The sequence below is a fragment of the Aedes aegypti genome, unplaced genomic scaffold, assembly GCF_002204515.2.
Source record: "Aedes aegypti strain LVP_AGWG unplaced genomic scaffold, AaegL5.0 Primary Assembly AGWG_AaegL5_hic_scaff_1089_PBJ_arrow, whole genome shotgun sequence".
Taxonomy (NCBI): Eukaryota; Metazoa; Arthropoda; class Insecta; order Diptera; family Culicidae; genus Aedes; species Aedes aegypti.
Genome location: NW_018734504.1, coordinates 133,259 through 147,831, shown reverse-complemented (window position 1 = coordinate 147,831; position 14,573 = coordinate 133,259). Strand labels below are relative to the sequence as shown.

The following is a 14,573-nucleotide window of genomic DNA, read 5'->3' as shown; positions in this document are numbered from 1 at the left end:
AGATTTTTGCAAGGATTTTCTAGATAAATTCCTAAGATAATTATTGAAGAAATAATAAATAAAATTCCTGGATAACTTCTGAAAGCACTTGATGATAAATTCCTTTTTAAAATCTTTTGATGAATTCCTTTAAATGTTCTAAGTGGCGAACTCGCCAAAAGCGATAAGTTACTCAAATGAAGATAAATTAACTAACTTACTTTAGAAGTTTTTAAGTGATTTACAAATATGGTGGAATTTTTGGAGCAATTTCTGGGAGAAATCATATCAAAATGCCTAAAAAACAACAGAACAAATCGATGCAGGGCTTCCAGAAAAAAACCCTTGTGAGATTTATGAGGAAAAACTCTTGTAGGAATCTAATCTGGAATCTTTGTAATATTTCCTGAAGCAACATTGGAAAATTGTTGGATGAGTTTGTGAGAAAAACCTCTGGAAAAAATCCTAAGATAGTTCTTGAGAAAATGTTCAGAGTTATCCCTGTGGATATTACTGAAGGTAGTAGCTTTGGAGTGCTTAGGGTTCATTCACAAATTTCATAATGCCAAAAATGACACTTTTTGACACCCACCCACCCCCTTGTAACGCTTTTTGTATGAATATTTACAGATTTTTTGGGACCTTAGCCGAGTGGTTATAGTCCGCGGCTCCAAAGCAAAGCCATGCTGAAGGTGTCTGGGTTCGATTCCCGGTCGGTCCAGGATCTATTCGTAATGGAAATTTCCTTGACTTCCCTGGGCATAAAGTATAATCGTATTTGCCACACGATATACGAATGCGAAAATGGCAACTTTGACATAGAAAGCTCTCAATTAATAACTGTGGAAATGCTCAAAAGGACACTACGCTGACAAGCAGGCTCTGTCCCAGTGAGGACGTAAATGCCAAGAAGAAGAAGAAGAAGATTTTGTATGATCTGTAACATCAAAAGGACACCCACCCACCCCCGTCAGCGTTATGAAATTTGGGAATGGGCCCTTAAGGTTGTTCTTCAACAAATTTTGTTGAAATCAATGGAAAAACTTTTGATCGAATGCCATGGCGAATTTGTAAACAAAACTCTCTAGGAGAATTTCTGGAATGAGCCCTTGAGAAATCTTTGCAGGTGCTCCAGAAGAAATCTCTGGAGAAATCACTCGAGAACTTTTCCTTGAGGAAACTCCGCTATAAATTCCGGTATAACGCGTGCAATAGTCGCACAAGAATCCCTAAACGTTTCCCTGGGACCTAAAAAATTTTGCACCAGGCTAATAGAAAAAGACAAAATTTATTTTAGAGACAGTAGAAAAATGTATTACTTTGTTGTTGGAATTTATAATGTAATTTGTGAGATGATTTCAAGCAAAATAAGTATGTACTCGCTATTGAAGTCCTAAAGGAGTTTCTGACAAACTTTTTTGATTTTTTCAGTTACATTCCTAACTGTCTCCGGCATATCTTCCGGAGAAGTTTCTATAAAGTCAGCCTTAAATTTGATTATTAGATCACGAAAATAATGACTTTAGTGACCATATTTCTGAACAAAGCGACTTTATTGATTTTTTGTTGGAATGGTGACCTGGTTGAAAAAAGTAATAGTCACTATAAAATGACTTGCTACCAGCCTTAGAAATATAGCATGAACTAAGAATTCGGAAAAGGTCATTGGGGGACAAAAAATTGATGACTTTTTCCACAAGGAAGGATGATACAGTACTGACCCGATTTTGTCAGCCCCCGATTTTGTCTGCCCCCGATATTGTCTACCCCCGATTTTGTCAGCCTGTTTTAAATTTGTCAAAAAATTGTTTTCGTGGTACAGTCACCCCACGCAGTTGACTCACCCACAATTTATGAATCAGCTGACTTCAAAAGACAAAATTATTATCAAACTTGTCACAACACATCTCAGAATTATTTTTAGTGATAAGAAACTATGTGTAAAAATAATTATGTGATGTTTTGTGACAAGTTGGATAATAATTTTGTCTTTTGAAATCAGCTGATTCATAAATTGTGGGTGATTCAACTGCGTGGGGTCACTGTATAACACATTTTCATTAAAATTGATGATGATGTTTAATGTCATGCACGCATGGGCGTAGCCAGAGCGGGCAATGGGAATGCCTCCTCCCCTTTGGACGATGCTAAAAACAATATTACGGGAATTAATCATGTGTTTGTATTCTTAAAAGATTGTCTCCAGCACTCATATTTATATAATTGTTACATGATGATAGATTAGAAAACTTATGGAGTATACCAAACAATCAGCCTTTTGAAAAACATCTTGCCATAAATTATTCAAATCTGTTGGGAAACTCAAAAAGGTTCTACAAAATTTATAGTTAGCAGAATATTATCATTAAAGTAATCGGATAAAACTCCTCGTATTTCCTCCAGAAATTCCACTCGAGATATCATTCATAATCCTCCAGATATTTCTTCAACGTGTTTCTCCAATTATTCCTAAAATTATTCTATAAATCGTTCCTGGCTGTACCTCGAATTTCTCCAAAGATTCCTCAACAAAATTTAAAGGTGTTTTCTGGAGATGATTCTAAAAATTCTTCCATAAAAACTCAATTGCCAAATATGCCAAATATTAAACGAGATATGTACAGCGATCTCAAGTATCATAAAACTGTGTTTCGTTACTAAGCAACTTGGCAATTCGCTAGTTAAATCATGCTTAAAATAAAAAAAAACGGTATTCATACAGTCGAGTTTATGACAAAAAAACATGTATGTAGGTTCATTCATGAATTCCTCCGAGAGTATTGAGAGAACTCAATACTATTTCAAAAATTTGTTGAAACTTTTTTTTCAAAAATTTCCAAGCAATAATTTTATAAATTGTTCCAGAAACATACTGGGTACACCGAAAGGGATTTTCTTCTAAATTAAAATTTCTTTATGCTTGAACATGAACTCGACCACAAACTTCACTCAAAATTCTAATAGAATATTTTTATTTTTCAAGTAATTACTTCAATAATTATCTTCTTTTAGTCCTTGTTGAATTCATTCCATTTTTATCTTCAGTTTGAGATAAACTTCAAAATTTTTTTTTTTTTTTTTTTTTTTTTGTATGTTGCTAGCCGTACAGTGAATACTGTCCAAAGCTCTAAACTAGACTTTAGATAGAAAAGAGGACGTAATCCTTCTGAAGCAGTTCACCAGACGTGCACGGAAAGATGGCTTCCAAGAAGACACTGTTGCGATCTGTCTCAGAAGGTTACGGTAGAAGGTGGAAAACGTTCTTTTCACACTATCACTTCACTTGATAACTATTAGATTACTTCATAGCACTATTCACTGGTATTGATATCACTATCTTTATTATCAACTGAATTTCTACTAACAGCGTCACCATTATCTGTACCAATTTTGTTATTAACATCACATCTATAACCCAGCCGCAACACAACACTACTGCTCTATCAGGTTTAAAGTATAAAACTTCTCGTTACAAAATAATCACTGTAATAAATAAATCATATAAACACTCAATATCATTATCTTCATTAAAATAAAAGTAAGGTTTTTGTTGCTTATATCACTAATATTCATAATATCACCAACTATCATCACTCGAATAATCACCATCTTTGTAGCTTACTACTATTAACCACACAAACTTATTCGACACAATAACGTCATCTCACTATATTATTACATTATCACTATTTTCAAAACCAGCAACGAGATTATTCATATATCTTCTTAAGGTGATCTCGTCGAGGGGCTGAAGGCCGCAATAATAATGAGAACAATGTCCTGCAATAATGAAGCGCATCGCACAGCAATCACAAGCGCAGATTATACTAATCACTTACACTGGGCTACCTGTTTTCACTAAAACTACCTCCGAGTACGCGTCTAAGATAACACTCCTTAATCAGATTTATTTTAGAATGGAATTAATGGAATAGTATATGTGCTTACCTTTTCAGTGTTGGGGGTGTTAGTGATTATTTCCTACTCACTTATATCCTAGTTTTTTCTCATGAGTTACTATTCCTATTTGCGGTTACGGGTACCTATAAATAGAGATAGCGATTAGTCACAAGTTTTTTTAGTCTGACGGCATTCGTTTGACCAGCACAAAACTTCTTTCATAACGCATATTCAATGCTATGATGAAAAACTTAATCCTGAAATGACGCTAGCTGACGAGAAGAGAGTGTTATAATTAGTAATTAGTAAATAGCGATATTATTGATATAAGAAACGGATTTAATAAGATTCTGCTGTATCCTTGTACGGCCATGCGTGTTCCTGTTCAGCGCGATTTCTTCAATGTTAGGAGGTTTTGATGCACATTAAAACAAATAAAATAATGCTCCGGATGAGTGTCTGGAAGTATAAATAAAATGCGTATAGAAAAAACAAACAAAGGCCGCTTCATCATAGACCACGTAAAGTATCAGTTCACGGCGATGGTAATCAATAGTGTTCATTAGAAAACACTTTTGATTATTATCACCATTGACACCACTAGTGTGCATCTTTCTCTTCAGAGTAAAGATACATTTAAGCCCCGAGACCTGACAGCAATCAAGCTGATCACAAGGTTGTGCCTTTGCCCAGGGAGTTTGAGATAAACTTCAAAATTTGCTCCTTAAAGTTTTATTGAGATTGTGCCTACAATGAAGTGTTTAAAAGGTTCCTTAAAAAAAAAAAAAGTTTAGTTGAAGCTTTCTTAGGATATTCTTGATGAAGTTAGACCTAGGGCTCATCAAAAATCTATTTTTCTATAATTCCGATATTCTTCTAAAAACTGTTTTAATTAATTTTTTTTTGGAAATTCATCCAATTACCCTTCTTTTTCTTTTTTTTTTCTCTTTTTCCTTTTTTTTTAATTTCTATGCTTATTGAAAGATTTCCACAGGAATCATCTCACGAGATTTTCAGGAACTTGACTAGGAATTTCACCAAAAACATTTTGAAGCATTAAATCATCCCTTAGGTATAGGCATAATTTATGAGATTTATTCACAACTTCATGTTATGTACTATGAATACTTCTGCGCTGAAAACCCAGCAAAAAAAATCCATGAAAACTGAAGAAAATTTCTTGGTTTTCAAACAGTGAGAAATATTTTTACATACATTCCAAACATTGAGTTTTAAAACAATGTTTAGGAAAAAATATGTGAAAACTCCGTATGAAACATTCTTTGAATTATACTAAAATGAATTCCAAGAAGAGCTTCGAGGCAATTATTTATGCTATTTCGAAGGAGTTTCTAAATCAAGAGGAATTTTTATATGAACCTCTTTGGGAATTTCTTTAGAGAAAGACGTGTGCTCAGTAGCAAGGTTGGTTTATTAATGATTAAATTTTCACTAGTTGATAGAGGATAAACAACTCCCAGTATCCAAGGTGGTCATAAAATCAACTGCTCCTTCGATACGTCTCTTCACCCCCTCTCAGTTGATGGTCTCTAATCCAATCTTTGACCGCAATGTAATTAGTGCTGGAGCAGGTAACGGCTTTGTAAGAATGTCCGCCTCCTGCCTCTGGGTTGGTACATACACGAGCTTTACTTTTCGTTCTGCAACAGCTTCTCGGATGAAGTGAAACTTGACATCAATATGCTTGACGCGTTTTGTTTCTTCCTTCTCTGCCATAGCAATAGCACCTTGATTATCCTCGTGAATTGGTACAGGATACAGTTTTGATTCTCTCAGGTCCGCCAAAAGTCCACTGAGCCAAATGGTTTCACTAATTGAAGAACTCATCGCAATATATTCAGCTTCTGTTGACGACATAGCTACTGTACGCTGCTTCTTCGATGACCAAACGGTTGTACAGCCAAATACCTTAATAAGGAATCCAGACACACATTTGCGATCCAGCTCATCACTTGCATAATCAGCATCTACAAATACTTTGATTGGTGGTTCATGCAGGTTCCTCTTGAAAGTCAGCTTCATGTCCTTGGTAGCCTGAAGGTAACGTAGCACTCGCTTAGCGTGCCTCCAGTGTTCTTCTCCTGCAGCATCTTGGAATCGTGCTAAATAACCCACAATGAAGCACAGGTCTGGTCTTGATCCCAGCATCAGGAACATTAGGCTGCCAATTAGTTCTCGATATGGATGGCTACAACCTTCAGTCGATAGGCAAAGTTGCAGCTTCGTTTCAGCAGGTGTATTGACAGGTTTACAATTGTCCATTCCAAACCGCATCAGTATCTTCCGAATCAGTGCTTCTTGGGAAAAATGCATAGCACCATCTTCATCTCGTTCTATCTTGATGCCCAGAAAATGATGGAGTTCGTTCATATCTGTCATCTCGAATTCTTGTTTCAGTCTCATCTTGATTTCGTTTATCGTCCGGATATCTCCAGCAACCACTAGTAAATCATCCACGTAAATCACGATGTAGACGATCTGCCTTCCTTGTCCACGAACGTATACACAGTAGTCATGGCGGGAACGAACAAATCCCATGTTCACCAGAACTTCATTAAACCTACCGTTCCAACAGCGAGGCGATTGCTTGAGGCCGTACAGGGATTTCTTCAACAAGCATACTTCATTAGGCTGACTGCATACCCCCTCTGGAACTCGCATGTGCACCGTCTCTTGTAGAATGCCATTTAAAAACGCCGTTTTAACGTCCATTTGGTGAACCTTCAGGTCCCGATTTGTCACGACAGCCAAAATTGTCCTTATAGTCGAAAGTTTGGCCACTGGTGCAAATGTCGCTTCATAATCGATGTGCTTCCGCTGCAGGTACCCCTTGGCAACCAAACGGGCTTTGTAGCGCACAGGATTCCCATCAGCATCAGTCTTCAATGTGAACACCCATTTACTTGGTACAGGTTTCACCGCATCAGGACACTTCACCATCGTCCAGGTTTGATTTTTCTCCAAGGACCTCAGCTCGTCATCGATTGCCTTCCTCCATTCTAACTCGTTCGGATGCCCGTCGACCTCAGCGTAGCACGTGGGTACCTGTTGGGATTCATCAGCAGCAGAAAGCGCCCTATATGGAGCAATAAAGTCAGTAAACCAACCTGGGGTCCTGCGCTCCCGACCACTAGACCTCGGAACAATCTCCTCACAGATGTTCCCATTATTCAATTGTGGTGGGAGCGCTGATGCATTTTCTTCACTGATGTTATCAGCAGTGTCCTCAAATTCATCTTCATCAGCGCTTGAAACCACTGGACTATCGTCATTCGTAGCATCGTTCTCAGCTTCAACAGTTTGTAGCACATCTTCTACCTCGACCGGTTCAGGAGCAGGGATAACTTCCGGAATAACCAAATTTGAAGGCATTTCTTTCTCCGGTGTCTTGAACGGAAAACTTGTCTCATCGAATTTCACATCTCTGGCCACAAACATTTTTCTGGTTTTTAGATTCCACAGGCGATAACCAGTCGGTGCATAACCGAGCATCACACTTCGCAGACCAGTTGCATCCAATTTGCTTCTTTTTTGTTTCGGAATCCATGCAAATGACAGACTTCCAAATACTCTCAGCTTTCCAACATCCGGTTTCTCACCATGCCAACATTCAGCGGGAGTGGTATTGCTTTTCAGTGCATCAGTAGGACTTCGATTTGTTACATACACCGCGTTCAATACTGCTTCTCCCCACATCGTCTTCGGTGCTCCGGATTCTGCAAGCATTGCTCTCATTTTTTCCGCAATTGTTCTATTGAACCTTTCTGCCACTCCGTTGTGTTGAGGGGTGTAGCCAACCGTTGATTCCACTTGGATTCCTTGCTTCGTATAATACGCATTCTGCTCGTTCGAAAAATATTCTCTTCCAAGGTCACATCTTAAGTTGGCAATCTTCAATCCAAACTTCGCCGTCGCCATGGCTTCATATACCTTGAAGTACTCGAAAACTTGATCCTTACGCTTCATCAGATAAACCACAGCAAAATGGGTATAGTCGTCGATAAATGACACGAAATACTGATACCCATCTGCCGTCTTCGGTGTAATCTGGCCACAGACATCTGTATGAACACGCTCCAAAGGTCTTGTTGTTCTCGGTCGAGTCTTGTTGAACGGCATCCGGATCATTTTGCTTTCCGCGCAGGGTTCACAAAATCCTCCCTCATTGCTGACTTCACCTAGTCCATCAACCATCTCGTACTGCTTCAGGCGTCGAATGTTCTTGTAGCTTAAGTGTCCAAATCGTTTGTGCCATAACTGCAGCTCACCTTCGGTTCCTTTCGCAAGCATTGCCGAGCCAGGCGCCAGACAGTTCATCTTCAAATAGAATAGGCTTCCACGTAACATCGCCACGGCTATAATTTCACCATCTTTCGATAGAACTGCTCGATCTGGCTTGAATTCGACCTTCACACCGGATTTCAGCAAACGCGATAACGACAGCAAATTGAATTTCAAATTCTTCACACATAGCACGTTTCCGAAGGACAGCGTCAGTCCATTACCAGCCACCTTTCCTTTCACTGTGCCTTCTTTCGTAGCGATTAGCTTCTCACCTTTCTTCGCACTTTCAATCACCAGCGGATTATCGAACTCCTTGAAATCTTGGAACAGCTCTTCGTTATACGCCATATGACGACTTGCTCCCGAATCCAGGATCCATTCGATTTTCAATTCCTCGTTCAGATCCTTTCTTTCTTCCTGAGATAGTACTAATGCAATTTCTCTATCCACCGGGATGGTCGCCACTTGAGCCTTGTCGCGCCGATTCTTGATCTTCGGACATGCGAACTTTTTGTGTCCCACTTCTCCGCAAATAAAGCATTTTCCTTGAAACTTACTTTTCTCCGAGTTCCTCTCCTTGCTTCTCAAAGGCTTCGCTGCTAACGCTGAACTTGATCCATCCGAAACACCATTGACCTTGAAACCGCAGTCTCTTCCCGATCGCTTCTGCTCTTCGGCTAAAAAACGCGCCTTCACCGTGTCCATCTTTAACTGATCATCTTCCAGGTTTTCCATAGCCGTTGTTACTACATCATACGACGATGGTAACGAAATGAACAGCTGGCTCACGGCATCCAATTCCGAAATAGTAGCTCCAGCTCCCTTCAACTGTCGAACTAATTCATCAAATCGGCGGAAATGGTCCATTAACGGTGTTCCTTCTTCCATCTTCAGCGTTGCCAGAGATCTTCGAATATAGGTTTGCGCCGCAAAACCCTTCTTCGCGAACGTACTTGCCAGGGAGTTCCACATTTCCTTTGCAGTGTTCTTGTCGCGCACGTACTCCAAGTGAGAATCAGCGATGTATGCCACCAGAAGCGCCTTCGCTTTTTCGTCCTTTTCCCGAAAAGCTTCCCGCTGCTGTTGTTCCGTGGGTTCATCCTTCGTGATCATTTCCTTTACGCCATGGGCCGACAACTGCGTTTCTACCCGGAACTTCCATACGTCGTATCCTTCGCCAGCAAACTGAACAATTCCTACTTTGGCTGCACTCGACATCCTTCCGTCTTCTCCGTAAATCCGTAACAATCTTCACAAACTTGAATTGAATTGATCTTCAACGGCCAGACGCTACTGGGCCCATAACCTTTAGAGAAAGACGTGTGCTCAGTAGCAAGGTTGGTTTATTAATGATTAAATTTTCACTAGTTGATAGAGGATAAACAACTCCCAGTATCCAAGGTGGTCATAAAATCAACTGCTCCTTCGATACGTCTCTTCAATTTCTTTGTTCTGTGACAAGTTCGATCATGTATAACTAGGAACTTAGGTTGATTCCATTTGTCTTACTGGACAAAGCAAAATTGCCGATCAAAGGGACCACAACGAATCGAATCTTTGGAATTTTTCCAATAGGTAAATCTGCAAGAGTTTAAATAGACCCGTCATTCAACACTGAAAAAAGACGCGTTTAGGACTTTACTTAGCTTACTATGAAAAAATACGGTGGGTATCTTGTATAGTTTTATGTTTCATGCAAAAAGAGTGTAATGTATAATGATCGTTTTGTCGTGAAAATCGTGAATGAAATGTTAAGAACCGAACTTCTCAAGCCCCCCCCCTGATAAAAAAAACCTGGCTACGCCAATGGTCATCGACTCCTTAGGGACCGTTAAAATATTACGTAACGCAACAGGGGGTCTTACATAGAGTTACGGTTCATACAAAAATTTTAAATTTGCTATATGTTACGTGGAGGTGGGAGGGGGTCTAAAATTGACAAATTTTGCGTTACGTAATTTTTGAATGAACTCTTAAAAGTCCATGCAAGTTGTTGACGCGGTTCACAAGCAATCATTAACACGTCAAAATTTGAAAAACAGGAACATAATAAAATGACCCGATTTTGTCAGGTTCCCCATTTTATCAGCCTAAAATTCATCGAGGGGCTGACAAAATCGGGTCCTCACTGTATTAGCAATATTTGATTGTCAAAGTCATGTGACATTCATTACATTTAACAACTCTGAGCATAAGCATCGAAGGCAGTCTACGCTTTGTTCAAAAGAGATTGAGTTTAAATTTGGTTTCTCAGTTTTGCAGTTAGACCCTTTTCAAATACACTACATCATAGACTTTTTACTCACAAAAATAAAGTTCTAAAAAGAGACTCGTTACCAGCCGTGAGAATCGTTTATAATTTTTCTTCAGGAATTTCACTCAAGTCAAATCGTTAAGATTTTCGAAATAGTAGAAAAACATATTTTTAAATATATTTAAAATTTAAGCTATATCTGAAGTGCTTTCGAAATTTCATTAAACTCGATTCAAAAATAACTAAGATCCAGTCTGCCAGAATTGACCATTTTGTATGTAAAATCGGAGCAGTTGGTAATGTATTATCCATGCTCTTCTTATACTTTACTGGAAAATACTTAACAACAATTTCATAAGCAAAAAAATAATAATTTAACAGAGAACAATAATGATTCCAACTTTTTGGACACCCCTACAATAAAATCGGTCTTTTCTCTGTTCCCTCTTCAAAACGTGCAATCGTGGAGAACGAAACGAAGGGGAAACGGAATGAGTTGGCGAGGGGCGGCTGTGGTGAAGCGGGGAGGGGTTGGTAAATGTGAAAAAGAAGAACAACCATCACTTACTAATTGCCTCCGACTTTTGGATGGCGATATCGACACTTTATCAGACATCGTCGTCGTCGTCGTTCGATATTCCTCCTCCGGGTGATCTATTTTCGATCTTCGCGGCCCCACCTGGGCACCGGTAACACACTCCAGATTCTGGAACCACTCCGCGGCAGCAAAAGCAGCGACCGCCGCCGATCGAACGCAAAATTTTCAACCACTGATTTTTTTTCTTCCACACTTTTTCACTCGAGAAATTTACTGCGATTTAGCACACGACACATTACGCACAATATTCTGTGCACCGAGAGGCTCCGCCACCCAGCAGAGGGCACTTCCGAATCTCCACCACAGAAAACCGCACTGGAATCGAGAACTTTGAAAACTTCCACCGTGTGCCTGTATCAATAATTTTCCAGTCCTTTTCACGGACTTTTTTTTGCTTTCGATTAGCTTCTTTCCACTCTAGTGGCAGCGGGCAAAAACTCACCGACTTTACACTTGGGCTGACGTTCTCTCACTGACTGCCTCTGTAGTCGTCGTCGTCGCTTTTGCCAGGCTGCTGCGATTCGACCGTCCCTCCTCTCGTCTTTCCGCCCCCACATCTACCACTACCAGTAAACTCTTCTCGCAAGTCACAAACGCGATCTCTTCACATTAGGGTGAGTCTTATTCTGAATTCAAATAACAGGGAAAGATATTTAGAGTTGGTGCAAGAGACTTGAAGATAAATGAGAAAATAACCAATGAAATTTTCATGTGCAAATTTGAATCCCAATTTATTGGAGAAAATATACTCAAACTTAATCATAGGTCATTTCAAAAACCTAGTTTAGAAACCCCCATAAATACCACACACATTTCCTACAATTTCCTTAGCTATTTCGTACTCAAAATATCTTATAAAATTTCGCCTAAAACGTACTCGAGAATGTCAATATCGCCATTTGTTATGAGCCTGTCATTGATATTATTTTCAAAATCGTCTATTACATCTTGGCACGATTATTAGTCACTTAGTTTCACATAACTTTCATAATATAATATTCAGTTCAACATATACATATATTTTTGAACGACTTTTCCATTCACCAGTTCAAAAGCAATAATGGCTTGACTAAAGTGAAGATTGACAATTTTTTCTTGATGTACATAACTTAAAAAGTTTAAGTGATTGCTTTATGGTATCTTCAGAAAAGTTGTAAGTATGGATAAGATGAACAGGTGTTCTGAAAACAGTGTTCGTGTAGGACTTCCCTATTTTCAGGTAAACCATTTACCATTTTTAGTCAAAAACTTTACTTTAGTGAAACCTTAATTACGTTTGAACTCGTGATTGGAAAAACCATTCAAAATATATGTTGTGATTTAAGTTATGTCTGGAGTGCTGTAATTTTTTTTTATTTCTCATCGTATTACGGTTCGATTAAAAATTTTCCGTTCTGCGGTAGCCGCCGAGTTCTACCGCAACTGTCAAAGTTCTACCGCAGGCTTGAAAATCATTGTATCATTGAACGAAACCAACCAATCAAAGTATGCTTGTAGAATCCAAAGCTTTGGAAAACAGTATAGAAAACAACAGTCATTAGCGTGGTTTCCAAGGTATCATCGCAGTCGATCGATGATCCCGACCAACCAGTTTTCCGATTTCTTTATAGATCTTTGTCCAACGATGGCGATCGCCAACGATTCAAAACGAATCGGTATCGATCGCTATCGAAAATCACTGACTGGTTGACCGGGATACTTTGTGAAAATCAGTAATGTGACAACTGCTGTAGCTTTCTGTTCAACCGTAGAACGGAATGTTTAACGAGAAACTTGCGACGATCGACGCGCCACCATAATTCATGTAACGGTGGGAATTAGAACTAACTTGGAGGTGATGATTTCGCAATTTGGAGGTTAAAATCACCTCCAAACACTAGCGATTTTGCGGTGGGATGTTGACGTTTGATCACGAATAGTCATCAGAGTTATTCATAACGCCAACCCGTCAAGGAATGGCCTACTTTCCCGCATTGTCGTATGAGATCATTACTTAACTGAAAAGCATTTGCTAATGACTCATTACGCAACGCATTTAAGTTGCGTTATGGTTCCTTACGCAACGGTTTTCAGTAACGTAATAAAACACATGTTATTTATTATTCTTGAAAAAACGGAAAAGGTGCTCTTAAGATTTAGATAATTTTCATTATTAGGACAAAATTAAGACTTCAGGAGAGTTCAATAAGTTGTTCTTCCTACTGGCTCTGGAATCTTCAGCTGAAAATTCTATGACTTCTACCGCGCTTATCAGCAGTGAACTCGGAACAGACGACGAGCGAGGTACTGGGCGCACATTTTGGAACATCAACGCTGTAGTGTAATTTCTCATAATATAGCCGCTCTTGTTTTTGATACCCATTGAAATGGTTGCCTTAGATTTCCCCGGTAGGAGACCAGCCAAAGCCTTTTCCGCTGCCGACTCAATATCAGTCAGATTCGGAATCGCTCATTGTTTTGAATAATGATGCTATTCGAAAGATGGTTTGGATAATTGTCACAATTGCTCAGTACAAACTACTATGATCAGAATTTTTCAAACATTGCTACGAACTAGGGTTCAAATCGTTCCATATATACGATCTAAGCTTCCAAAGTTGATCATTTTGTATGAAAAATCGAAACAATTGCTAATGTTTTGCGCAATACTGTATGTATTTAACCTTCCAATCGTCGCGTGGTTTGCCACCGTCAGAGCCACCACGCTGCTGTTGTGAACGAAAAGCGAGGTTGTTCCAACAGTGTTGTACAAAATACAACAGCGCGACGACTGAGAAGTGTTAACTTGAGTATTCATATTCAAGTTGCTTACACCACCTCTAAATCATAATATTTTTGGCTCAAATTTTAAGGAGTTCCTATCATTTATTGTGATTAAATCACTTAAATTTTAAGTTCAGAAGAGCACACGAACTTTTGGTTTTGACAACACTTTCGAAAAATAAGCCGCACCCTACTGCACATCCACACATCCGAACACATTTTTCGGTTCTTCTCTCACACCTTCCTTGCATGGCATGGTATCGAAGCAGCCAGCCAGCTCAAAATTTACGTACCCAGAAGACCGAACCGAAAACCGAACAACGCGCGGTATTATTTTTCGCCGTTTCTTTTCCTCTTTTCCGACCAGGCTTTCCGCCGATTTTCGACGCGATGATGGACGCAAACAGCCAAAACGAAGGAACGCGCACTAAACTTCGACCAGTCGGTTCGAGCGCTCGTCGCGGAATGATATGAGAGTGTGTGTAGGTGTCTCACCAACCAAACCAGACGCCGAACCGGTACTTTTTGTCTGCGAGAGAGAACCGCAACCGCATCGACAGCTAGTGACAGTGCTGCCAGACGTTTCCTGTGCAGCGTTTCATCAATGAATTTAAAGCCCCTTGGTGTAACGGTACTGCACAGTGGGTTTGAAGTGAATTTTGAAGTCAAATTCTAGTTCGATGTCGAAATTCTAATTTATTTAGTGATATTTCATTTCTCTCATGAACTTCGGTCTAAAGTTAATTTGAATAAGCTGAAAGCTTCATTTTCTTC

The 14,573-nt window shown here is 39.3% G+C and overlaps 1 protein-coding gene across 2 annotated transcripts in view; it reads right to left on the bottom strand.

Moving 5' to 3' along the window:
* Positions 1-14,272, bottom strand: part of LOC110680236 (jmjC domain-containing histone demethylation protein 1-like) — a 74,571-nt gene extending 60,299 nt beyond the window's left edge. Inside the window, exons 1-3 of one of the 2 annotated variants that reach the window (XM_021856051.1) lie at positions 14,093-14,272; positions 11,479-11,662; positions 11,007-11,351 (exon numbers count right to left, since the gene is read on the bottom strand). In XM_021856051.1, the coding sequence (XP_021711743.1) occupies positions 11,007-11,054 (48 nt within the window). In that variant the 5' untranslated portion in view covers positions 11,055-11,351; positions 11,479-11,662; positions 14,093-14,272. The remainder of the gene's footprint in view (positions 1-11,006; positions 11,352-11,478; positions 11,663-14,092) is intronic. The other variant, XM_021856052.1, reaches the window with a different exon arrangement.
* Between the last annotated feature and the right edge of the window lie 301 nt (positions 14,273-14,573).